This window comes from Pagrus major, chromosome 18 (genome assembly GCF_040436345.1).
Source record: "Pagrus major chromosome 18, Pma_NU_1.0".
NCBI classification, from domain to species: domain Eukaryota; kingdom Metazoa; phylum Chordata; class Actinopteri; order Spariformes; family Sparidae; genus Pagrus; species Pagrus major.
Window position 1 is genome coordinate 27984460 of NC_133232.1, and position 27498 is coordinate 28011957.

Sequence of the window (27498 nt, forward strand, 5' to 3'; positions counted from 1 at the left end):
CTACTACAACATTTAAACACGCTGAAACAGCAGCAAATGTAAAGCTGCTGTTTCCCTTTATAACTCCAATTCTGTTGTGTTTTTTTTTTTCCTCCGCTTGGCCTTTTATGTACTGCAAGTGAATGTGAAACATTTATTCCCTGAAGCACAGACCTCAGGGAAGCCATTCAATAAGGCAATGAAATCACACAATTTACTGCTGGAAATATCAGAGTTGTGCAAAAGTGAGTTTTTTTAATCTGAAAGGCAAGGAAAGAGAGGAGCGTATTTGTGGGGCAGATTGAGTTAAAACCATGCTGAGATGTGTCGAGATAAGCAAAAGAAGTTTTTTTCAGATTGCAGTAAAAGCATCTTGGAATCACAGTTGCTTTACGTCAGAGCCTTCTGTGCCTCCTTTTCCCCACAGATCATGAGTCAGTTTGATACATTACTTCTGCATTAAGATGTCCTTGAGCAGGCGGCGACACCTCAAGTTAAATTCTGACACACGTCATGACATGTGCTCCTCGGTGTGTCTTCAGGCGTTTTTACCCCCCGCTGGTCGCACCAGTTTCATACGCTCGCAGAAAACGAGCCGCGCGCTGCCTCCGAACCCTCTCAACCCGAAAGAAATCAACAAACTGAGTTGCTCATAACCTTATCGCACTCTTGCAGAGCCGACCCCCATTTCTGTAGTCCATGAGCTCAGATGAACTTCTCGGGGAGGTTTTACTAGAAGCTGACAAGTGTAAAGCTTTTAGCTTTGGAAAGTGTCAATCACACCAGATTATTGTTCCTGTTATGTGGCTGGAGGTTTTAAAAAAGACGACGTGCGCAGCAGCATCAGGCTTCGACCTGACAAGAAGAATCCAAACAGAGAGGAGATTCATTTGTGGAACTTCAATTATTAAAGATCAGATAAAACATGTCATTTCCAGTCGCTGAGAGCTGAGGCTGTTCTGTTACGTCTGTGTCTTCAGGCAACTGTCCCATTAAAACATGTTAAATTTAAACGACAAGTAGAGATAGCACTAAGCGTGAGAGACGTGACCCTTATTGTCACAGCTGCTTAGTTTTTACAGTTAAAAAGTAAAGGCAGAAGGAAGAAGTGAAGGCCAAAAAGATGGAGGTGATGGTTCAGGAAGAAACGAGGAGAGGGCGACAGCTGACAGCGTGGAAGAGCGAGAATGAGAGATCAGAAGTGACAGGAAGGCAGACGCAAATGGAGGAAAGAGAAAGAGAAGCTATTGGGATTCCACGATGTCGACATCCGGGGTGATTCGCTCATCATGGCTCAAGGTTTAAACGACAAGCCCTCGTTTCTACCAAACCTGCCTTCAGCAAACCCACAGGTGAGGCCTCAGCTGTCAACACAGTCGATTTAACCAGAAAATAGGTGAATAGTGTAAAAGTGAGGTCCAAGAAATAGTCTTGTCTAAGTGTTTTTTGCGGATTAAACAAACAATGTGTTGATTAGTGAGTTTAGGAGATGATTTTAGGCAAATTTAGTTCCCTCTGGATATAAATTGTTTAGCTCACTCGCTCCTGGCTCCAGCTACATTTGTGGGAGTTGATATTCTCACCTAACTCTCAGGAAGAGAAGTGAATAAGCACATTTCCCTTTTGCTTTAAACAGCAATTTGTCTGGAGAAATTGAATTAGCTGCATTTTGGGATTCAAAATCTATAGTCATATTTTCTAATTGCCACTCTTTTGTTTGTGTCTGGCCAATTTAGTTCATTATCTGCATCAAATGCTTTGGAGGATTGTAGGATGTAACTAAGAGAAGTGAGTCCTAAAAGAGCAATAACAAGTCGAGCACACTCTTTAAACTGCAATCAGCCTTCTTGGGGAGGAGAGGGGGAACAGAGAGAGGAGCCGACAGTCACGGTGTAAATGTCGATGCATCTAGATTCACAGAGAGACGGATTATAACGATGGTGTTAGTGATACCGCTCCCTAGAAAATGACAACCAGGAAGCCGTCTCTCAGAGGGGAAAGTGCACCAGCTCAACCAGAAAACCCAAAGCATATCCTGAGTTCGTAAAGTGCACATGAATTTTCCACAAGCGCAAATGTGCTGCGGTCCGTGTCTCGGATGTGAGATTATCTGCTGTGTCACTTTGCCACAAGTGATGTGGCAAAACACCGTCAAGGACTCTCAAAGCTTTGGGGCCGTGATGAAAACTTCACAACTGTCATGTCAGTTATTCATCGCGCTTTCACAGGCAAACTGGACGCAGCTCTGCATCTCAGTACCTTCAGGGAATACAGCATCGATTGTTCTCTATCAGTCTTTCCCAATGGCTTTCAATAGCTTTTCCTTAGAGATCAAGTCTAATGAGAGACAGCAAACGTAATGGTGAGGTGACAAACCAGAGAGTGCCGAGTTGGCGCAAAGCATTCACAGTATGTATTTGGGTTCTGATTTCTCAAAATGTGACAGCGTCTCGAGTGTTGTTTGTGGCATCATTTCAACACCCATCCAATGTCAAGCTGTCAACCAAGAGTTGTGATAGTGAGGCAGCTGGATTTGCAAGATCACATGATCATGTGATCTTAAAACGACTTGCCAGGCTTCAAGCTATCGGCGTCCTATGAGGGCCTACTGGCAGCCATAGATGGCAGCTACAGGCTTGGTTTAGATGTGTCAACCATCAAGAGAAGCAACTGTTCGTTTGAAAACAACAACGGCGTTCTGTGGATGTGTGCTACCGATCGTGACATGCGACTTACCACACCTCGTGTAGGTTAGGGCAAGGAGGAGGGGTAGTGCTATCAATTTGCCTTAAGCTAGTTTTTTTTTGCAGAAATAGTCAGAGTAGATACATGTAGCTGCTCTAGCAGTTGAAGCAAGAGCAAAGAACGGATTTCGTAGGCTTTTTTTGATGGAAAAGAAGCTTCGGTGAAAGCTATCTGCTGATAGCGCTCTCCTGCTGTTGATCTTTTAGGTTGAAGGTAGCAGATGGCTCGTTCAATCACGCGTCAAGGACTTTTTGAAAGGGCCTGTACTCTTCCAAAAAGTTTCTAAGGGCGACTTCCGAGACGGTTCTGTGTAAAACAACATCTGGCGTGTCGGGTTAAGTGTCCTTGTTGTTTAATAGTAAAACACAGCAAAAATGAATTTGAGTCTGAGAATATAAAATATGTATCAGCCTCAAAAGTCCCCAGTCAACATCTGTTATCTCCACGTAAATGTGACTTCCTCGACGTCTCCACAACTCTCTCTCCTCCTGGATGCCTTGATGCTTAAAGGCTTAAGAGGAGGTTTAGGGAAAACATCTAGGTTTCAGCAAAGCATTTCTTTTTGGATCAACTAACCAGGCACCACTGACGGCTCTGCTTATCTCGCTTCTGTGGTAACTTTTTTTTGCGCAACCCTTGGTGTGGCTGAGATGAAATAGGATTATAGTATTTAATCAGAAGCACATCCTGATTGTAGTTATTAAAGCAAAAAGATGCCGGTGTGAGATTCACGCAGCCGGTGTTGAGTTGCAAAGCTGACATGAAATTGCCTCTGAAATCTCCAGCAAGCGAATGACATGAGGTAGTTTAATGCTTGTGCACGCACCGGCATTATTTATAAATACAAAACATACAAAACCTCCATACTTCATCTTGGGATTTTCTGCACTCACGGCACCCAGCTAACCAATCAGGTTGCCTGTTTTTTTTTTTCCTCTTGGCAAACATCTTCTGCAGGAGCCGCTTGTTTCTGTGTGCCAGCTGCGGATCTCATTACGCTGTTATATATGTGAGGGTGTACACGGCACGTCTCTGTGACCTCCTGTGGGTGCTGCCACTGCTTTGGAGCTTCGCACTTCTAGTTCATCTATAATATAATAGATTCTTCTTCTCCACTTAACTCCACACAACATGTTGCTGGCCGGTAATAGATGTATTTCTGCTTACTAATGAGTTTGCTCTATAACACTGGGAAGAGTTTTAGAAATTGTCTTCAATAACTTTATCATCCAATCACAAGTGGACAGATTTAAGCCCTTCTGTTCACATCTGGCATTAAATGCACGTCGACATGTGTCCTGAGTGACTTCTTGCCATCAGATCTCACGTCCCTTTTTCACACAAAGAAATAAATATCTTAATGTATAACGTTTGCATCAATATGTTTTATCCTTGAATAAATTTGGTGTAAATGGTGAAATCATTGAAAGCGTGTGTTCAGTACGTCGCACTTCAGAAACGGAAGCAGACAGGGCGCACTTTAGACATGACAACAGGCAGGCAGGGCTGCTGCAGCAAACAAGGAAAGAAACATCTTAATGTGTTGTATGTAATGCCGAATTTACAAGAAGGCACCAATGACTTAGAATTTACCATAGACGTTTCATAAAGGTTGTTAAGTTTCTCCAAATGCAGCACCTCTTAAAATCACACGATTTGTTGAGGGAGTCTGGGGATGTTGCTGTTACTAGTTCAGTAGTAACTTGTAACAGCTGGCTCGTTCACAAAATTCTGCTGCTTACATTGGCAGGTTAAGAGAGCCCAAACATGTCATTACACTACAGCGAACTACATGGAAGTCAGGCAGCATGTAATCCATTATGATTGTTGTTGTGGCTTCTTCATGTTGTTTCGATGAGGACTTCAGGACCCAGGACACATGTCCATACACACTACTGAAGGAATGTGGCCACGTGTGTCCCAGACCACGTCCAAATAATGTCTGAGTGGCCAGACCTCAAATGCGAATGCGTCTTAGGGTCATTCACACCTACACTTAGAGCTGTGTGTTGATACCAGGTCCGAACAGCCTCAAACAGTATGAAGTCATTCTGTGTGTCCTCTGTGTTTGTCCAGTCTTCTGGTACTTAATTGGTAGGAATTTATAGCAGCACTGTTGTTGATATTATGATGTTTTTTTGCTGAAAACTTTTCATTGTAGCAATGAGTCAGAGTTTAGGAAAAAAAATACAGCCTCTAGGTTCCCATCAGTCAGAATGACTCAGACCCAACTCACTGCAGTCTCTGTTATTCCATTTTAGTAAATAAGGCGAAATGAATAACCGTGTCATATGAATATACCAACGAGCCGGCAGCTAGATAATTGTATTACAGCCAATGAAATGTGGCTGCCTGTCTCTCTTGCTGTTCGGCACTCCTTCTCTCTCTCTCTCTCTCTCTCTCTCTCTCTGTTTCTATTCTGTACCTCGTCTGGTTTTTCCACACAGGAGCTAAGCGGGCATTTTTGTCCAAATTAATTTGCAAATAATATGAAATCCATGTGCAATGGAAACCAATCAGAAGGAGGAGAGGGCAGTCTGCAGCATGATGGACTTGGAGCTGGTGCCATGGGAGGTGCATGTAAAGGACAGGTGGTTAGTAACAAGCCATGGAAATCCTGCCTAATGAGCTGGGCTGTGTCCTTACCGTCACACACCGCATCCTCTACATCTCCAAGACTCTGTCTACTCTACATGTTTAGGAAGTTATTTATTTATTCAACAGGAACTTTGCACAATAATAACCCATTTTTTTTTTAATTTGCAAAACTTTTCCCAAAAGCTTGTTTACATGCAATAAAAATCCCTTTCCTGCCGAGGAAATCTCAGAATCCTGTGGCTTATAGGAGATTGTCAAAAGCATAACAATGTCCTGTTGTATACTGTTGAACCGATTTGTCTGTCACGGCAAAAACAACAAGCCAGGTTTTTGTAGATAAGGCTGTGAGAGCTGAACTGTTTCCACTGTGCAAATGGTGCCAAGACTGATGGTGAAGAAAGAAAGAAAGAAAGAAAGAAAGAAAGAAAGAAAGAAAGAAAGAAAGAAAGAAAGAATCATTCACTGTCAGTTTCCCAGAGAGGTCAGAGGTTAAGGTCAGCTTCAGCATGGTGTCTTTGGAGGCAGCAGGGATTCACCGTCGCTGAAGGACACTTCAGTGGAGGTGCTCATTAACTCGAGAGACTTAACCTGGATTATCTGGTGGGAGGGCAGCCTCCCCGCAGATTGGGTCACTCGATAGCCCACCACTTTATTTGAAGGGGATGTGCATAAGACTGACATGACACCATCAGAACCATGACATGACTTGGTTAGGGTAAGAGTTAATTGGCCGAATGACACCTACAGTAACGGCAACAATCAGATTCCTTTATGTTGATGACAGTGTCATGTCAGTCTTATGCAACCCCCTTAAAATAAAAGTGTTACCGGCCACACTGCTGCTGATCAAAGACTAAATGTAAGGTATGAAAGTGATGTGACCCTTCTGAGCATCAAAGGAATTCTCCAGCTTTTTGAGAAATTCACTTATTTGCCGGTCTACCCCAGGGTTAGACGAGTAGATCAATATCAATTTCACATCTGTGCATTCAATATGGAGAAAATACTGAGACACGTTAAGCCTAGCTTATCATATTATCATTGTCAGTGTTCCTCTACTGCAAATATCTTGAATTAATTCAAAATAGTCATTGGTTGGACACTTGTCTCTGTAAATAAAGCATACCAAGTAATTGTTTATGACCATGCTGTTTTTTACTGGTATCTTGCCATCTAGACCCTCTGAGCTACAGACTGTGAAACATCAGATGCCGGTTACGGATTAAGAGAAACACATTGCCACAGCTGATTTAAATCAGAAGCAGAGTTGCACTCTGTGTTTCTCTGGACATTACTATCAATATTGCAGATGAGCTTGTCCACACAATAAATTATGTTTTGCTCAGAACCCTGTTGCTCCTCTATCAAAGCTCTCCCATATCACTAATCTGCACAAAGCAGCCAAACAGAGCCACTATGATGATAATGTCTTAAGTCAGGAGTCACAGTCGGTGGCTACAGCTTATGCCTTGAAGACAGGAATATTTCTTATCCAGCCCCCAGCTTGTGGCACCAGACTAATGATATCATCTACTGGACGTGGATAACAAGGATTTGTTATGAGCGGCACAGCATACAACTCGAATGATGAAACTGTTTTCCAGATCCACTTGTACCTGCTTATGTTTAAGGCTATTAATATATTTAGACTCCATTATGTCCAACAAGCTGTTGATACATTTCAGTCACAGTCCATACATACGCGTTATCTAAAATACCACACCACATGTTTTGGCATCAACACAAACTCTGTGTTATCTGTCGCTGATCAGTCTCCTTTTGCTCTTCGATGGGAAATCCTGTGTCAGCTTTGTGAAACCAATTCTACATGATTGATGAGACATTAGTTCAATTAGGCTTCTGTGTATCACGAGATCATCATCGAACTTGAATGCGTCTCACTAGAGTACAAGCATAATTTGCAATATATACACTGTATAAGAGTCAACACGTCCTCATACCTTAACGACTGAATAGTTTGATTGTCGGCGTCTCCAAAAACAGTAGTCACCTGTTTTTATCAGCACTCTTCTTTCGTATGGATTCCAATGGAGTGTTGGTCAGAGATTACTTTTGCATCACAACATCATTCTCGAGGGGGAAACATAGACAGGCACTTGGAGTTGTGGTTATAAGCGGTGCGGTTTGTTCGTCAGTTACCGTGACTTGAATTGTTATCAAGCGATTGACAGCTAATTGTTTGGTTTGCAAGAAGCCGGCATCCAGTGTGAATTCACCTAAGTGTGTTTAAGAGGAAACAGATGCTCTTGATTGATATACTGAATGCCAAACTAATCATTTGAGTGCTGTATAGTAAAGGGGCACTTTGTAGTTTGGGAGAAGAAAAACAAAGTCCAAATTTTAATATTTACAGTATTTATGAGGTAATAAAACAAACTCAGAAATATTTATTTGTCCATAACTGAATAAACGCGCTGTTCTCAGAGGAAAATGAGGTCAACAGAACAGAACATAGAAAGAAAAACAGTTTTTCCTTTAAGCTCAGTGCTTCCTTACTTTTGCTTATTGATCTGCTGGTCCTCTATCCTCATTCGTAAATCGCACTCAATTAAAACAACATGATTAGTGTATCAGCGGTTACGGAAAAGGACTGATAAAACAGTTGCCGTCTCTCTTCAGCAGAGATATCGATCATCTTGAATAACAGCCGAGCCGACTCGTATGCATGTTTTTCTTTTTTACTGTCTCATTATTAATCCATGAAACTGAATCGCACTGTTCCAAGAAGAATCCGGCGTAGGCCGATTGAAATGAAAAAGAAAGATCCTTTAAGCCCATTCAACCATATCACTGTTTTCTGCTAACCCCACTTCATCTCAGTCCAAGCCCCCCTTAATCCTCAGTATTAAATTCCCATCTCTTCACATTCAAATATCACAGTATCCTCAGTCTGTAATCTGATATGAAATTGTCTAATAAAGGCCTCAAGAAAGTTGGGAAATAGTCTGTGATGTGGCTTCATGTAACATCTATTTCTGCGTTTGCCTTTTCATATTCATTCATGTTCTCTTTTCTTGTTTTTAGCAGTCGTGGGTCAGTCCGTCCCTGACCCAAACAAATAATTGCGAAGCGGGGAGCACGCGCAGGCCCGTGGGATAGCCAAGAGTCTTATAAACAAAATGGTATGCCAGCTTGTGTCTGGCCTCCTCGCTGCTGTTCAGTAGTCATGACGATTCATTATTCCCTTTCAAACCCACAGAGAAATTTCTTGATCCTAATCCCCTCATGTGGCTAAAAACTTGAATTACTATTGGATTTGTGTCCATTTAAGATGGCTCTTTCTCATAATAAGCCTTAAGGGAAAAAGGCAATTGGGATTCATAAAGCTGAGTACTAAGTAGTTGACTATGGCAGCACACTTTTTCCTTCCCGCACACTTCCCTGCGTCCTTCTCCTGCTCTCTCGCAGCAACTTCTTTTAAATTCTCCCACAAGACTTGTAAATGAAAGCAAGCATCTTCTAGCTGTCTGCTCCCATTTACAGCCGCGCCCCCACCGTTTTCAGATCCCTTGATCGTTTACGCGGTTCGCTTATAGCTTGAAGGTCACCCGAGTTCATTCAGAGTTGAGACGTACGTACTGAAAATTTCTGTTGCATATTTAAGTTGAATTGCCTTGAATGACCCAGGAGTCAAAATGCACAAATGAACTGCTTTTGGTCGTGAGATACAAACATAAAGTAACTTTTAGGTAGTCTTTAGGCATCGCTGTTGGTCTCATGGCAAATGCGGCACAAGGGGATCGGCTCGAACACACCAGGGTGTCGCCACATGTGACTATTTTAGCATATATTTCCTTTTAATTGGGCCCCAGTCAGCGGGTTATGAGACAAGCGTGACTCCCCGTTTGTTATACCCCGGCCTCAAGAGTTCTGCCCTATGGAATATTATCCTCAGACAAAAAACCCGGTTTCCCAGAAGGCTTGTGTTACTGACACGTCCAGACTCTGAAAAGCCTCTTGTTAACAACAGCTGTAAAGTGAGCTTGTTCTATTCTATTGCTCTTTCTCCAGTTTAATCTCTCCCTCTTTCTCTCGCTTTCATTTCTGTTTCTCGAACTGTCTCCGCGTCTCTCTTGTGCACGAGGGAGGATCCCGAATTAATTAAAAGAAAAAGACTTTGAAGTTGGATACTTGGCCTCGGGGCATTCTGTTCCATTTTTTGTTGTCGCGGCGGTTGAATTGTTGTTGTCGCGACGTCGTAATGACCCTGAGATTCAGCTACTGGACAAAGTCATCTAATTAGCCATCTGAACATTAAAGTGTACATTTTCTCCCTATAGCTCGGCACTTCTTAATGCTTAGGAGACAGTCTCCTGTCTGATATGTGGGATTTCATAACACCGTGTCCTCTTCTCGTCTCTTCCCTCACTGTCTCGCACCTTTATCTGTTCTCGAACTTGAATCTGACCTCAGATAAAAAGTCCTTTAATGTTCCTGTAGCGAAGTGACAATGAGCTCTGCCGATGCCTCAGGTTGAGGAGTAATAACACTGTAATTGGATTACCGTGCCGTGATTTCAGAAATTGTTAATTTGTCACAGTTACTGTCACAGTTTGTACCGAAGCACAACACAGACGCTTTTGAAGAAATTAGTGATTAGCTTGTTCAATTTCTCAGAAACACGAGTATTTGGATTGTCGTCTTGTAGACACAAATCATTTCTTATTTTCATGATGTAATTCTGTGTAATTTCATGGTTTAGCAGCAATGTGAATGGAGCCACAGCTTCAGACTCTGAACAGTGATGGCTATAGAGATTAAACTGTGACAGGAGAGTCAAACTTAAGTCGAATGTGTGTTCAATAAACCTTTCATCATGCGCGAGTCTCCTGTAAGACAGGTATCATTTTTTATTTCTCCCAGAATCCCTCTCTCCAGTCTCTGTAGCTACTGTAATATAAATAGGGATCTTTTTTTCTTTCAAAGAGATATGGGATCATCTGTAAAGAAATGAGACCCAGGAGCCCCTCAACACAATGAAGTCATATGAGGGGGTGGTGATCTAAACCAAAATGATGGGCTGTCAGCAGCTGCAGCCGTAACTGTGCCGAGAAGGACAGAATAAGGACTGAAGTAGCGAGACGAAGAGCAAGGGAGGAGACACACAGTCAGGTTAGAGGGAGAGGAGACGCACGGTGTGAAAGAGAGAAAGGTAGAGAATGACAGAAAGACAGATAACAAGGGGAAAAGAGAGGCGCAGAAGAGACAGAAGCCTGAATTAGAGGGCAGGCTAGACTGGAGATACTCTGCCAGGCTGCCCCTCTCAGCGTGGGTCTTGTGCCTATTTCCATCCCATCAACCCCCTCCAACTCTGTCGCACTCTCTCTGATCACTCTCATGACATGCCACGTCCAAAGCAGAATCAGTGAATGAATGATACTACCTTATGCTAATAACCCCGTCTACCCCAGCAAGCCCCAATCGTGTGCCTCAAGCAATGGAAATGCAATTCTTCACTCATTTCTTTTATATCCTCATCTCCATTTCTTCCCTATTCTTTCACTCCTGTGCTTATAAACTTTGTTCTCTCTCTCCGTCTCTGTTATTGTCCTTTTTGTATTCGTCTTTCTGGATTCCCGGCCTACTTTCGATACACATACGCGATAAATCAATATATTCCATAAATGCAGGGCTGAAATAGAAGTCCAGGTGACACCCAAGCTGTGGCCCTTTGTAAGGTTAACGGTTAGTTTTTACACCCAGTAGCTAAGTGTCAGGTAAAACTAAGTAAAGCTACTGGACAAAGTCTGCTACGTAGCTATCTGAACCGACTGACAAAGCTAACATAAACATTAAATTAGACTTAACAAAAATAAGCCCTCACATTGCAAAACATTAGCCTGACAGTTAGCATAATGGGATATTTCCTTCTTATTTTAAACCGCATCAATACAACTAACTCTGAAATATATCTCCATAGATATATGTAGCTTAAAAATCACCTATCACCTACATTTGATTTGCAGTTTAGTTTAATACATTTTTTTGGAACCCCCCAAAATTGTATTTTTGGAAGTTAAATTGCAGCGTGTGATGCTGTCGTGACTTTTCGACTACTTCGGCCTATTTGCCTGCTTCTGATTCGATGCTGCCATAAATTAGCAATCGCTTTACACATTAGGACCCATATTGCTTTTCACTAGTTAAGACATGGAGTTTTAATGGTGCGACCTGGTTCCTTAAGACACTAGGGGACAAACTTAGTGATGTATTTCCAAACTAGTGCAACCGAAGTCTTGCCATAGCTGCTCTTGACAGAATAAACCGTCATATGATAAAAATGTTGTCCTTGTTCGGGTTGACGTTTAATTTTGCCAACCCCTGCATGTCACCAACACTTGCTGGCACTTTCTCCCACCCATCACATCCTTTTTCTGCCTCCGTTTCTCCATTTACCCGTGTTTTCCTCTGCTCTCTCGCTCCATCTCTGAATCCGTCTTTGATGTCTGTTGTGTGTTTTAATGAGTTTGTTGTTGACGGGTTCCTCTGCCTCTCCCCTCTCTCTCTGCCACTCGTCCTGCCTGCTGGGCTGAAGCCTCAGAGTGCCAACACAAGTCAGGCAGCACCCTAAACACACACACACACACACACACACACACAACAGACTTTGTGTGGTCACTTATGGAGGGGATAGAGGAAGTATTAGCAGAAGTGATCTCCGACAACATGCACGCTCAAATGTGTGCAGGTACACCTTCTACTGAGTCGCACAACACAGGCAGAAACACACACATGCATGTATGTAGAGGGCAGAGGAGTTCGTTACACTGGCGTCTCATGGGAGGCAGCTGTGTTCTGATGTATTAATCATCTTCGTCTCCAGCTTGCTAATTAATGACCCATCTGTCCCCTCTCACTGATGTTCCACTTCAAACTCCCTCACACAAAAACACACTCACACAGGGCTGCGACACAACAACCGAATGCTCGTTCCAGTGATGTAACTCCAGCGCCAGCTTCAGGGAAACAACCATTCACAGACACTCTGTGTGCCACACTGTCTCACATGCATTCAAAAAGCATTTATTAGAGCATAAGAAGAGTGTTTGTGGCGACTCTTAAGGAAGGAGCTCCCCTCTTCAGCTACTGTGCGTTTAGGTGGCGGACGTTGTGCGACCAGGCTTGTCTGTGTGTGCGTTTATGTGTGCACTTATGTGGGTGTATGTGTGTGTGTGTTCGTAGGCTTATCAGGTGAGCCCGGGCAGAGTGTCAGATGCGGTAATGGAGGCTTCAAAGACAAGCGCTGCGGTGAGTTCCCTGGCTGCCTTTTACCAACCCCCATATCCCCTCCTCCTCCCCCCCATCCTCCCCCAGTCCCTGCTGCTTGGACGTAAAGAGGCACACAGGTAGACACCTGGATGGATAAGGAAGGGATGCAGGGAGCGAGATAAGCAGGCAGATAAATAATTAAGTGGGTGCAAAGTCAAACAGACAGAAGGCAGACAAAGTGAATCAGGCTGAGCGGCAGGCAGGTGAGATATTGGAAAGAAGGGAGGCTGCCTGACAGACAGACAGACAGACAGGTACAGTGAAGACAGTCAGAGTCGTTGCCCAGGTGCTCGTCCAGCCCACCTCCCTTTCACTTGCATGAGTAGAGCTACTTCAAACACCCGCCGCTTGTCTGTTGTGCTGTTCTCTCTGCAGCTGTGGTTTGTTGTTGTTGTTTTGATGCTCGTCGTCGTCGTCGCCGCCGCCGCTGCCGCCGTCGTTGATTTGCTCCCTTTGAACGGCACTTCTATTTCTGGCTCACTGTTTGCCTGTTACCATTTTCATCTTTTGTACTGTATATGTGTTTGAGTGAGTTTATTTATGTGCGTGCATTTCTTTTTGTTTTGCATCGACAACAGTCACTCTTAAGGGGCAGTAATTGAGTGTTTGATTATTTAAATTGCCAGTGGAGGTTGATCGGTTTAATTTCCCAGGGATGATGCTGTTGTTTTTTTTAGTCTTGAAAGTCAGAGTCAGGCACTTGAATCGTCGCGTTACAGTCAGTAGGTTAGCAAATGAAACTGCTGTAGGCATTTGTAGTCGTTAAAGAGCTATAAATTGCATTATCACTGAGTTTTTCATTTGTTTTCTTAACGGCAGTAATAAATACTATATTTTGTTTTAAATGCTGACTTCAAGGTGTTGACTAACTTTGTAAGTCTGACATTTACTCAACCCTATAAATAATCTTAAAGCAACATTGTGCAGAAATGGCCTTTTTGTGCGATTTGATCTTTCATGTCAGAAAAATACATATTAGCCCATTTTTCACCGCATTGTTTAACGACCACTTTGGTAGAAAACTCACCATCCTGCACTCATCCCTGCATATTTCTTACCCGGACCTTAGCAGATCTTTTCCATCTCACAGACCTTCATAACATTTGGACCCATTTGCTGAACTATTTTAAAAGACTGGTTGCTTAACAACAGCAGTTACACACATTTGTAAGGAAACTGTTTTGCATGACTTTTTATTATAAAGCAACCCTCAGGCCGTAATCAAAGTTAGAACACGGAACGGCAGGAGGCAACAGTAATACAGTGTGATAATATATACACAAAAAGCACATCCTGACAGCGACTTTTCAGTACCACACATTTATCATTTATGAGTTGGAGGTGATCCAAAGTTCAAGTTCAAGAAGTGACTGAGGTTAGGGCACAACCTGACAGTGCAGTCACAACACTCACAATCCTTGTGCTTTTCAGTATAAATGTATAAATGTATGAATACGAGCGTATGAACCGCTACTTAGTGGGTATTAGGTTGAAGACAGGGCACGAGACATCAGCAGAAATGTTATGCTAGAAACCAGATTCAGTGTCTTATTTATTCTTTAACAAAAAAACACAATTTTATGTTAATACGTTGTAATGATTAATCAGCCAGATTTTGGATAGTGTCTGGCTAGTTGAATGCTGAATGAACATTTGAATAGACAATTACGTTGGTGGTGTTTTTGCATCCATTAGCTGTCTAGTCAGTGAACACTGCGCTACATGCTAATGTTCAGTCTTGTCTCCCTGCTCCTGGTCTTCCTCCTCCGACCCTTTGTCCTTCTCCCTCCCAACAGCAAACTCTGGAGAACAACCTGACCAACCTGGTGAAGAGGAACAGTGAACTGGAGAACCAAATGGCCAAGCTGATCCAGATCTGTCAGCAGGTTGAGGTATGCAACATGTTTCTGTGTCTTTTGTAAAGTCTGCAAGTTACAAAATTATGTTGGATACTCAATTGGTTTCCACAGAGAAGATGTCTCTGATGGTGTCATTATGGTAGTCAGAGTTAAGTTCAGCTGCAGGGCAGCAGCCTTGGAGTTGATCCAGATTCTTAAGGTCAGACACTACAGGTGAAAACATTCTGATAATTTTGAGTTTTCAGGCCATTTCGCTGACATAACATGTATTCTGTCGGGCAAAATACACACTGAGGCTTTTATTTTAAGTTATCAACTGGGGATGTGTCATGGTGATATCTATTATTTAAACTTTTCACCCTATTATGACCCATTTTTGTCTGAAAAATGTTTTTACAATCCCCATCTGTTCGGTTTGTACAGCAGGGTTTGTTCATCAAGCCTGATTTTATAACATTTTTTTCCTCAGGCATACCCAAAAAATAGCTGTTTTATGCCTGTCGACAGTATTTTCTGTTTTTGTAGTGATAAACAGAGATATCCTAAACACCCTCTTGACACCAGTATGTCAACAAAATAAAAACAGGAATTTTATCAGCTTTATTCATTGTTCAGATTTCTGTTCTGTAAATTGTACATTTATTAGATAATGCATCAACTACATGGTTAAATGTTACAGAAATAACCGTCTCAATGTAAGAAATCAACTGGGGAAGTTTAACAGTTACATTTTGTTACCCTGTGCACCTGTAGTGTCTCCTGAGGTGAACTTTAGCTGGCTGGAAATTGGCAGGAGACTCTAGAGCCCCAGGTGATGGGTTGACATAACTAAGCCCCCCCTGCCACACCACTAAAGCCACCCTGGATTTTGGTTAAAGTCGATGCAGTCCCTCATCCAGCACTATCAATGCGTCAAGCTTCAGAAACAATCTCACGAGAAGACAGGGTCTCACTGTTTGGTTCCAGGCCTACAAAAAAACTCAACAGAAAATGTTTCGAGGGGTTAGGCGAAGGCCTCAGCCCGCATGATTTTTTTTTCTCTCTCTTTATCTCTGAGACACATTAACACCCAAGTCTGTCACTGTTATTGATTGTGTACAGCTTAATGCCTTTGCTATTGACGACTGCTCACTCTGTCTCTCGCTGAGATTGAAGAAGTACAGTGATATAAATTGGACTTTCATGCCTTTCTTTCTTGATTTTATTTTTTAAAACATCTCTCACTCCCTCTGGATCGTGGCTGTGCTTGTCCTCGTGATATTTTCAGCTCTCCATTCTCTCAGTTGCCCTCACTAGCTGTGTCAAATATTGATTAATCTCAGCATTGAAAGTGAAATCCAGATCGTGGGTTCATAGACGGTCAGCACTGTTTTCAGACAAACCGTATAAAAGAATTATAACTTGGAGGCCAAAGACAAGAGGAAATTATACCAAGGGGAAAAAAGCAGATAAATTAATGATTGTATGGATGGATGTGTTTTATATTTAATCACTTTCTCTAAAATGTATTTGTGAAGAACAATCTTGTTATCGGTCGTTTGATCCAGTGACTGATGCAGCGCACTGCCTTGAAAATGAAAACACCAGATAGCAGTGAGGCTCTCAGTGACCTCTTGTACTTTGCCGATGGTGGCTCTCCAAGCAGTCTGACTCAAACCATGACTCAAGACCAGTGGATAAGCTGGAGTAGCTCTCAGCAACCATTCACTCTCGAAACGTTTAAAGGGCCGGTTATGTAATTCAGTCAACTTCAAACACGACCACTTCACTGTGGGCAAAGCAACTACCAAAAGCTCTTCTTCGATATTACCTAGCTTTAGTGTAATGCTTTTACCAGCGCTACAAAAGTAACCCGTTACAGTGACATATTGCTTTAAGCAGTAACGGAGTTATATAACTTGTTTCTAATAGGGTTTGTGGTAATATTATTACAGTTAGTAAGTCCGGTACTGCCTTAGCACAATTCAGTTTTCAGTTCATTTTACAGAAACCATAAGAACCGATGAGTAATTGATCTAGATTGGCAGGCATGGTCAGCAAAAGAGACAGAAAAAAGTGGTGAGCCCCTACCTTTGAAGCAATTTCTTATTTTTAGCAATTTTTTATCATAAAATGTATTCAAGTTGGGATTGTTCTGTGAATCCCATCTCTTACCATCTGCCAACTTTGTTCGTCAAACTAAATCATAAATTCCTCCGGTGTTGTGGGGTATGTTGTTTTTATTATATTTCTGACTAAAACATGAAAGTGTACCTCAGGACGGCCTCCGGAGGAGTGCAAGCGCTCCCAGTTTGGAAGCCCAGTCGGTTCTGGTCAGACAGAAGGTAGTTTTTGCAGGAAGAGGCTTGTTTTTTAGCCCTTTTCTAAATGCAGCTTAACGCAAAACATAAGGAAAATGGCAATAAGCGATAAGTTTTGAATGCTAGCAAAAAGTTTTAGAGTCAATAGAGACTGACACTGTATCCAATCGTCTTCTGCAGTTTTGGTGAAAAGTAACAAAAGTAGTGCAACACAGACAGTAATATTGTAAAGAAACGTATTATTTTCAAATGATAGTGAAGAGTTATATGTAATATATTACCTTTTAGAAGTAACTTGCCCAACACTGGCTGTCATAAATTCAGATTTTGTGCCTTTTCAGGGCCATTGTGTCAACTGTACCTTAAAATAAAGTTAAGTCTGGTAATCATTGGATGAATTACTGCTGCAGCACTCAACAGTTTAATTCCCTCTGGTGTCGCCCTTACCAGAAATGTATGCGTCAAAGTCAAAGCAGATGAGATTATCTGTAGAGTGGCATATATCATCAAAGTTTAAACGTTATTTGACTTGTCACGAGACGATGTTTTTTCACAGCTCATCTGGCTCAATTTGTTTGCACTCTGGTGTCCTCGCATGAACCCGTACATGTCTGCAGATTATACCTCAGCCAGTCTGGTCACCGTTGACCTCCTCCATTTGCGCTCATGCTGTGATTTAATGGAGGTGGTGTGTGAATCCAGCCAAAGAGCACTAATGCTGAGTGTTGCCTGTGCTGCATTGCAAACACGCGCATGCACAAACACACACACACACACACATACTTTATGTCTTAACTCACTTGCTCTTAATATAACGCCATCATTTCTCTGTGAGAGTTGACATTAATGGCCACAGAGGACAAATGCACTTTGGTGCCGCCATCACTCTGTTTTGCACTTCATTTCTTATTAGCCGGGCCCGACTCCATTTTCTCTGAGTTGCTCTGAGGTCCATGAAACACAACTCTTGCTGCCGCTCACCCAATCAAAATTAAATGATCGCTGCGTGATTCATTAAATGCAGACAAACTGTTCGTCAACGGCGCACGGAGAGAGAGAGAAAAAAGTCTGTCTTCTTTTGTCTCTGTCTGCATACCAATGTTGTGCCAGCCGCCAAACAACAGCAGCAGAATCTCATCACTTATTCATCAAAAAGAAATGAGAAGCGATTGCATGGTGAGGGAAACATGCTCCATTGACTCTTTAGCAAATTATTAAAAGAAACTATATGTTTTCTCACCCTGTTTGTGCCCATTCGGAGCTATTCTCCTGTGCGATGTCAATGTCAAAATGATTATTTAATTATTGAGGTGAGGGAGCGTAATGTTTTCAGGTGAGTTCATATTAATGTGTAGCTGCTCTTTAGGTTGGAGAGGAGAGGGGAAATGTCAGGAACGTAGAGGAGCAGCAAAGGAACGAGGAAAAGGGAAGAGAAAAAGAAGGGTTGAGAGGGCAAGCAGAGTAAAAAAAGGATGGCAGTGTTAGCGTGACAACCAGTGATATCTTTTTTCGAAACAGGTACAGGCAGCGTGCGGTAGAAAGCGCACAACAATAATGCAATACAACACAGACGGGGCGACAGAGTGAAATTTGGTGGAGTGAGAGACGCTTGTGCAAAGTAAGAAATCTCTGAAGGGCTTTGTACATGACCTGGATTCCTCTCCTACTTGTTTGCATCATATTGTATCGGTGCCAAAGACACAGACGATCAAACACAGCGTGAATCAGCTCTCAGTGTGTCGGCGCACACAGCAGCGTCGCAGCCCCGTTCTCCCAGGGTTCCCTTTGGGGAGTTATCTTTTCTTCAGTCTTCGAAAAAGATGACTTGATGATGTGTAGGGTGTTTCTTTCTTGACGCAATATTTGCTGTGCTTAATGACGTTCAGAGTCATCTTAAGCTTTCTTGAAAATGTTGAGTGAATGGCGTGATTCTTGAACGTTGGAGTGATTGTTGTGGAGCATCACTGTTATCCAGGTAGCTGGCTGGATATGAGTAGGCTGCAGAGAAGAGAGGAGAAACTTTCCCCAAAAGCGGCTTCGATATTGAATAGATGCTGATACAATGGCAACTGAAACTAAATGTAAAACCAAAGAAGAAGCTGAGGATGATTTTTTGTGTATTTTATCTGCGCTTCTATGCCCGCCCTAGAGCCTACGACAGCCAATGAGTGATCATGTAGACAAGTGACCCACCCCCCACTGCAGAATCTTTCTTTCTTTCCTCTCTCACAACAGTCAGCTAGCCGTTTATCCATGTGCACGTGTTGCCTCATTGCTTGTACTTAAAAAGAGTAAAACTTTCAAAATGTGTCCCAAGCACTCGTTTTGAAGCAGCATATGTTTTCCCACTGTGGTTCAAATGGACATCTCAGAGGATGCACATTTTTGTTGCTATTGTAAAAGTTTTGAGCAGATTTTCATGCAATTCCCATGAGCCTCCTCTTTCATACTTACATAATATCTCCTTAAAGGCTTGTGCACTCGAGACTTGGAACTATGTTAGGCTTGTGAAGTTCTTGATTTTGCGTCTACCATCGCCCTCGTCTGAATTCATCTTGCAGCTTGACAGTTGATCAGATTTTCTGTCTTTTCCATCTTGCTCTGTCCCACGTTATCACACTCTCTGTGTTTGTGCTCACTCAGACAATGGTTCAGCTAACCCTCCTGAAATGGAGATTGGGTTGTGACAAGGAATGTTCGCCGGCTGCTTTTTAATGAGGGCACTCCCTAGTAAGGCGTAGGACGGTGACGGTGGGGAACACATCATCTAGAGAGAGCTAATGTGGAGTAGGTATTGTGTGAGGACGCAGTCAAAGCGGCGGCAAATTTTTCTAAACCCCTGGAATTGTGCTGCCAGGTGGGAGGAAACTAAATTACTGTTAAGTTTGTGATTGTGTGTGCGCATCAGGACTGATGGAAAAAGGAAAGAATCGAATCGGACAGAAGCCCAGTGGGTTTTAAATCTTCAGACATGTATGTCTGCTGGTTAAACAATGAGCTTTAAGTCATTAGCCGGGACCTGTCTAGGTTTATGTACACTGTAGCTGATCACACTGTGTGCAGAATATGAATCAGCTGTGTGGAGATGGCTGTAATGCTGCCTAATCCTTGGTATCAGGTCTCATCTCGCCTCTCTTTACCTTTCTACTGCAGTATCAGTGAGATCGAACAGTCCAGTGGTGTTGTTTGTCTTTGTTGTATTTCTAAAGCCATTTGCGGCTCCACTTTCAGGCGTAGATGAGGACATCGATGCAGTGGGGTAATGGCATGTAATTAGATAAAATTGTTGCCTTCGTCGCTGTATAAGGTCTTTATGTGAGTGTCACTCCTTCCATCTGTCCATTCTTTTATATTTACAACATTTTAGCAAAAGGGCAGATAATCTGTCAAGGAACAAAAAACACCAACAGAAGTCTACAGCTTCACTAACAGCTCTGTGAGGCAGCGGTGCTTTAAGCCAAATAACATCAGCATGCTGTAACATACTCACATGCAAAGATTAGTATGTATGATGTTTTATATTTTAAACAAACATGGTGAACATGGTAAACTACCAAGTAGTGTGCGGATTGAAATTTGGACTGATGATGTCTGAAGACATCTGGTCTTATGGGAACTATGAGTGTACACAAGTTTGTGCCAGTTTATCAAGTAGATGCTGATATATTTAACAGATTAAGTGCAAATTTTAGCATTTTAGTATATTTGGCGACCCGTTTTAGCATTTTAAACTTTTATTTTCTTTTTCAAACAAAAACAAGCTGCCCTCCATATCACTCTCTCCTTGAGTTAGCGCTCAGTTACAAAAAGGTTGGAGACTCCTGCTATTCGAGTGAATACTAAGACTATTCATTTTGTTTCGCCCACTTATCTAACACCTTGAAAGTGCCTCCAGTGTGTTAGTTGTTATAATACTGTCACAATAAGTTCCCCAGTAACCTCTTCGATGGCCTCCCGAGGAAGCTCATTGATAAAAATTCAAACGTTTTCAGCTTAAAAAGCCGGTCTTCAAATTCATTACCACTGAAGCGTTTCCAATTATCACCTCTCTCCGACGTAACATCCATTATATGTGTCTTGCCGTTGCGTTTTCTTTTCTTTTCTTTTCCAACTCCGTTGCATCCATAAAGTCATTCTTCCCTGTTTCAGATCAAGGTGCTACTCAGGTGTCGTAAATCTCTGGGAACTATCCCAGAATCTGTGGACAGCATCGGAGATAAAGCTGTCAGACTGAGTCCTTGCATCTGTTTTGGAAGATCATGTCTGAGACAAAGAGGAAGGAGGGAGTGGGGTCAGTGAGAAGCAGACAGAATGGGGACCAGACAGACGGAGGTAGAATAGAAAGAAGAGGAGAAAAGTGGAGCGGGACGGGAGGCGGCAGGGGCTGATGGGAGTGGAATGAGCACAGAATTGATTTAAGATGGGAGGGTTTTAGTGTCAGCAAGAGGTTAACAGTTGTTGTGAACCTGGATCACTCCTCACAAACTTTGAATGGAAGCCACTGTGGCTGGACTGGATCATTTTGGGAGCCATACATTGTTCAGTTATCTGCAATTTGAACCCCAGAGGCCCACAACCTGGAGTTTGTGTGTATGTGCTGCAAGAATATATCACAAATGCATCCAAAATTACATCTTAAATTATAATGTTCAATTTTATTTTATGTATTATTAATTTATGGACAGTATAAAATGATTTTAGAGTAGTTGTATGATCATGTCATCTAGATACAATTCCACTGAAAGTCAGTAGCAGCTAATCTTGAGTTATCTTCCAGCCCCAGTATGACTGTAGATTTAACTGGACCAGTTACTGTAATAACAATGATCTACTTTAGGGAGCCCTGGTGGTGTAAGTGTTAAAGTGTTGAGTGTGAAACATACTTTAACACTTAGACCACCAGGGGGACCACATCATCCCAGATGGGACCTTTGTTGTGTGTCATTCCCCATCCTGTCTACTTTTAACTACCTAATAAAGACCCCTAAATAATTAAAATGACAATTTTTGTGAACTCGAGTCATCGTGACTTGGACTCGAGTTGACTCAAGTCACTGTTTTCCAGACTTGCAACTTGATTCCAGACTTGACTTGAGATATAATGAGTCAAATTACTTCAGTTTAATTTAAAAAATCTTGTCAAGTGTTGACATTACAAGTGTCCTTGACTGGATGAATAACAAGGTTTGATGTTGCAGTCTGGCTGGAAGCCAATCTCACAACTGTTTCTGTTTTCTGTTGTTTTTTTTGTTTTAAATGTATTTAATCTGCTTCAATGGTAGGCAAACAGTGGACAGGAACAAGAAATCTGCACAAATATGCAGCCTAAGAGCCTGAATCTGTTCATAACTGAGATATTGTGCAAACACTGCATTATTTAAAACCTTGACTGGACTGAGCTGCCCAACAGAAAATGACTTGGGACATGCTGGAGACCTAATGACTTGAGTCGCATGTCTGATTTGTACAAATGCAAAATGTTGAAATGTCACAAAATTCCAGGGCTGTTTTAAAGCCTGATACCTCAAACGACAGAGGTCTGATTTTGGTAAAACTGAGAAATGTTATAATGATGTTTTTGGGAAACATAACTAAGCCTCAGCTGAATGGATGTGACATCTTATGTGATCATACCTGGCAGGCTCAGTGCTGCCTTCAGATTTCTCATTGTGTTTTTCTTACACCTACTGAGATCGTTAGGCAGCCATTGACCTCTTGAACTCTTTGTTTTTCACTAAAATCTCCTCCCCATCCTCTTAGAAATATCACACTGTACAAAAATATTGCATATATATTCTGTTTCTGCTCAGTCCATCACGTCCTTGGACCTGCAGTATATTCTGTATAATGCATACACTGAATGAACTATTCAAATTCAAGGCTTTAAGTAAAACATCTTGTAAATTACATTATATGCCGTAGTTGCAATGTTTGGTTGATACTTAAAATAAAGTTGTGTGAGTTTGAACAATGCTGTAAACACAACATTCACCACAGTTTAAGAAAATAAATGGGGATTTGTTATGTCAGGGTTCATTTATCAGCGTTTGCCAGGGTTATTATGGTGTTGCAGCTGTTACACACACACACATCGCATTATCAAGACTGAGCTAGCATTGCATCATCATTAACACACACACACACACACACACACACACACACACACACGGTTCAGCTCATTTATCTGGAGACAACAGATTTTTTTTTTCAAAATCCCGCCATAGCGAGAGATTAAATTGTGATGTTGAATAAAAACATCGGGGCAATTCAAGACTTTACTTCTGGTCCTGAGTTCAGCTCACCTCGGTATGATTGACAGCAGCTGATTGACTGGCACTCTGCTTTGCCACACGCACACATCGGCCCCGTCATTATTTGCTGAAACGGCACAGAGTGGGTGGTGAATGGTGACTGTCTGTCATTTGAAACTGCGTCGCTCACCTTTATTTCATTCTGGGGCGTAAGTAATACAGAGCTCATTTCCACAGTATAAAAATATGGGTGAATAGATTTAGTCTTGACATAACGCGGGAGCCGATCCCAACCTAATGATGTATGGGGGCATATATGCTCGCTGTGGCCCTCTAATAAGAGAACCAGAGGTGGAAGTTATTCCTCCTGATTTCAGGTTTCTCATGGACGACTACTTTTGATTTCATGATTCTGCTGTCAGATCGCACTCTGTGGGCAACACACTCATCCTAATGGTCTAGATAGGCTTATTCATAACTATTCAGTTGCTAATTAAGTCTGCATTTCATCTTCTTACCTAATCGAGGGTTATTATGACTGCTGATGCTACCATGTGCTTGTGATATTTAATTTTTATTCTATTTTACTTGGCCTCATGAGATAATGAGTGGAGGCCGCTGAATAGGGTGTACTTAAATGTCAGCAGCATTACGTTATATAATCCAAATTAGTTTGCAAAAAATTGTAATCGTAAATTATTCTTGACTTTTATTTTTTATTAAACTTCTCTGGCATCTTTTAATTAGCATGACTGGGGATGTTTTTTCCTTCTGTCCATCTGTGGTGGTGATTTCACAACCTTTTCTTGAGCTGGAGCAGCTGGAAAGTCTCTGACACTAAAAGTGTTTCAATCTCGCTGTAGTTGTTCTTCTCATATTCCAATAATAGACCTATACTTTAACACGGAGGTGGCACTGTGATTTCAGCGCACCTGCAGAGGAGCCTGATGAATAGGGAGATGCTCAGCAGGTGACGGTGTTTGTGTAGCAGGGAGTGGATAATAAAGTCAGGAGCTGGCAGAGAAGCAGGAGGGAAGAGGAGGTTTTTGAGTGAGGTGAAAGAGGAGGAGGATGGAGATGAAGATTGTTTCCGTACATCTAAGCTGCCAAGTTGTAGTTGTAATTCACAGTGGTCCTGGGCGGCTGCATTTATCCTGCTTAATTACTAACCTGCAGTCATAAGATGGCTCTTTGCAGAATTAATGTGCGTGTGCGTATGTGTGTCTGCGTGTCTGTATGTCTGTGTGTGTGAATAATGAGGCTTAAGTGGATCGGCGCGTCGTAATGAGCTTTGTGGAGTGATGAGTGGAACTTGGATGTTGGGGTAAGTAGTTTGATAGTCTGCGGCACGACAGAAAGTCACAACCCCGTAAAAGTTATGGATCGGGAAGTAATCAAAAGGAGATAAATCTCTCTGCTGGTTTATAGTTTCATACTGTAATCAGTGTGAGAATGCTCTGCACTCTGCAAGATATTAAAGGACCTTATTTTTATTGGTTAAAAGTAGTAGTAAGGACGAAATCCAAAAGTGGTAAAACATTTTACATAGCCTGCCAAAAGCCCGAAGAATTCTGTTAAGATGCTGCGGAAGATAAAACAATGTTGTTAATACATTCGGGAAGCTTCGAGAGGCAAGTGGAAAAAACGATTTTGGCGATCCAGTCTGATCTAAGGTGTTTTCTCTCCCGTGGTAATAAATCAAGAACAGGTTAAAAAAGTTTTGCCAGTTTCGAAGTTCCTGAAGTTTTTTTTTCATCTATGAACAGGTGTAAAAAGTGAAAAAAAATCATCTGAAGGATCATTTTTGTTTATTCTTTTTTTATTGATTTATTTAAAACAGTGAGAGAAGTGTAAAATAAGATGTCGCACAATGTGTCATTGTCATCTGTTGTTCCTGGATGTGTATGCAATGCACATAGTATAATTAATAATAATAATTATAATAATAATAAACACTAATTATTGCTCCATTATCAGACATTGATTAGAACAAGTGTTGTCAAAAATATTAAAAATATCAATAAGTACTGATACTGACTACTTGACACTATTTCAATACTCATTTTCAACATTATGGATACTTATAGCAGCAGTTATTTCTTGCTCCCTCTTGTTTCCGACAGCGCGTCGATACACACACCGCTGCAGTCGGGCCGCCTCCTCCCACTATGTCCAAGTAATTTATCTTAAACGCTGTCATGCTGCACAGACAGCACACAAGCCTCGTTATACTTCAGTCCTTCACTGTTGCGTCAATTTTTCGCTGTGGTTTCAAATATGGTATTGAGCATCGTTATTTTTCAAGGTGTTGTGTCAAAGTAAGAAATGCCAGCATTGTGACAGCACTAATGAGAACACAACTGTCTGCCATTCAGTCATTTTTTAACATTAGTTTTAAACTGATTAAGACAAATACATTCTCTACTTTCTCCATTGTTGATAATGTTGTTTGGCTCGTTTTGAGCTGTTAGAATAAATTGTTTAAGAGGTGAGGGAGCTAACAAACCTTGGGCATAAACACAAAAGTGTCAAAGCTCGATAAGTTGTATTTTTTTATTATATTAGCGAACAAAGCACGGTAAAATGTAGGCTATTTTTGATAACATTACAATAATGGTTTTATCATTGACTTTCATCTGTTTCAGAGATGAAAAATATGAAGATTATCCGCTTAAAAACCGGATCACCAGATTTGTTTTTCTCTTTAGCCTCTTTGGGCTGCAGTACAATAGTCATGATTTATAAGCGAAACTCATAAGAGACAATCAAGGAGATATTTAACTACTGACGAGTGGCAATGAAATCAACTCCCTTTATCCCCTTATTATTATCTTTCCTGGAATCTTATTCTTTTCATTTTGCCTCATTCACTCTTTATTTACTGTCTCAAATGTCAATACAGGAGTTTGTCTATGTGCTTAAAGAGGTTTTATGAATTCATTGGGACAAGGCTGATGTGATGTTTGATTTGAATGTAATATCTGCGTCACTAAAAGGCTCTGACCGACACATCAGAGTCAGTCCGAGCAGTGAAAGGGTCTTTCCTCACAATGCGTTCTATGTGTTCTGTATGAGGCTCAGCAGCACTCTTGCTACAGTCAACTGCACTGCAGAAAACACTCACAACAAAAGCTCCAGCATCGAGTGAAGCCGTTGAAGTGTTGTTGTTTGTTGGTCTTAAAGGCCAGCCTTGATGGGGAGCCTCTATTTGATGTGTGTTAGTGGAATCCCTCCTCTCTCTTTTCTGGCTTTTCTGGATTGTTCTGAAGTTGCCAGTCTGAGTGAAAGCTTCCCGCAGCCGTCGTGCTGGGTTGAGTGTATTCTGGAGTAAATCTGTAATTTCTTTGATTTGGTATGATTTGGCTCCCGCAGACAAAACAGTGGTGGCTCCTGTCATTACTAGTAGAAGAGTTGCACTCACAGTGTGTGGGTACAACTTTGTGGCAACTTTATCTCGGATGGCGCACGGGAACTTTTTTAACATCCTTACATCAGAGCACAGTAACTTCTCTTTGGAGCAGGCGAGGCAGTGAAAAGGCTTCTCCCTGTGCACACAGTGAAGTGTGAAGTTTTTGCCTCGCTCAGAGTGATGCGCTCTCTAACTCACATGTTTGTGTTTGCAGACCTGTTGAAATAGGAATCCCAGCCAACTCACCGTCAGTCCCAGAGTGCCACAAACCTTTTTCATTTAAACTCCAGGCCTTCGCCGTAGGTGTAGGTGTAATCATAATTGTACGTTTACAGCTGGCAAACTGTTGGTAGTGGTTCAGCGTTCCAATTCAGCAAACACCCTCAGTGTCTGAGTAACACCCATCCACCCACACAAGTTTGAAAATTGGCTGTTCATTTAGTGTTGGCCTGAGATGTTGAACTGATGATGAGTTGCCTTGGCAACTTTACTCCTGAAATAATCACAGAATCTATTAAATTGGCATGGTGTAAGCAAATTCTGTCTTTGAATTAATGAGTGTCGACAGAGGCTCCTTTTCTGGAGCTTTTTTAATGACGACCCTCAACCCATCTCTTGTTCGTAATGAGTGAAATAAGCATGTTTTAGATAAAAGGTGTAACTTTTCTCAGCATATTATAGCTTTTTCTGTACGAGAAGATATTACTGTTACACACAAGAATAAGAGGTGGTGTAAATCCAGCAGCAATGTACCCATTTTTACGAGCTGTGATCGACTTTTCCTCCAGCAAGAAACAGAACATTCAACGTAAGAATAATGAAAGTCCAACGACTTACATTTTTTGCCTCTTTTCTTATCACCAAATATCCCCAGTAAATGGGTGACTGCGGCACTATCACTCTATCTAATCTCTGTTTTATTTCCCACTGGATCAATCTTTTCTTCCCAGTGACATAACTAAAGAGCTGATAATCACTTATCTCAGTTCGCCACAAGTTAATTCTTATCCAAGCGCACATTTTTGTTGGTTTCCTTGTGTGCAGAATGCATAACGAAATGGGCAAAA

At 41.8% G+C, this 27498-nt stretch overlaps 1 protein-coding gene across 4 annotated transcripts in view; it reads left to right on the top strand.

Moving 5' to 3' along the window:
• Positions 1-27498, top strand: part of mid2 (midline 2) — a 171782-nt gene that overhangs the window by 104891 nt on the left and 39393 nt on the right. For 2 of the 4 annotated variants that reach the window (XM_073486763.1, XM_073486762.1), the window contains 2 exons: positions 12526-12591; positions 14409-14504. In XM_073486763.1, coding sequence (XP_073342864.1) covers positions 12526-12591; positions 14409-14504 — 162 coding nt within the window. The remainder of the gene's footprint in view (positions 1-12525; positions 12592-14408; positions 14505-27498) is intronic. The other 2 variants (XM_073486765.1, XM_073486764.1) reach the window with 1 other exon arrangement.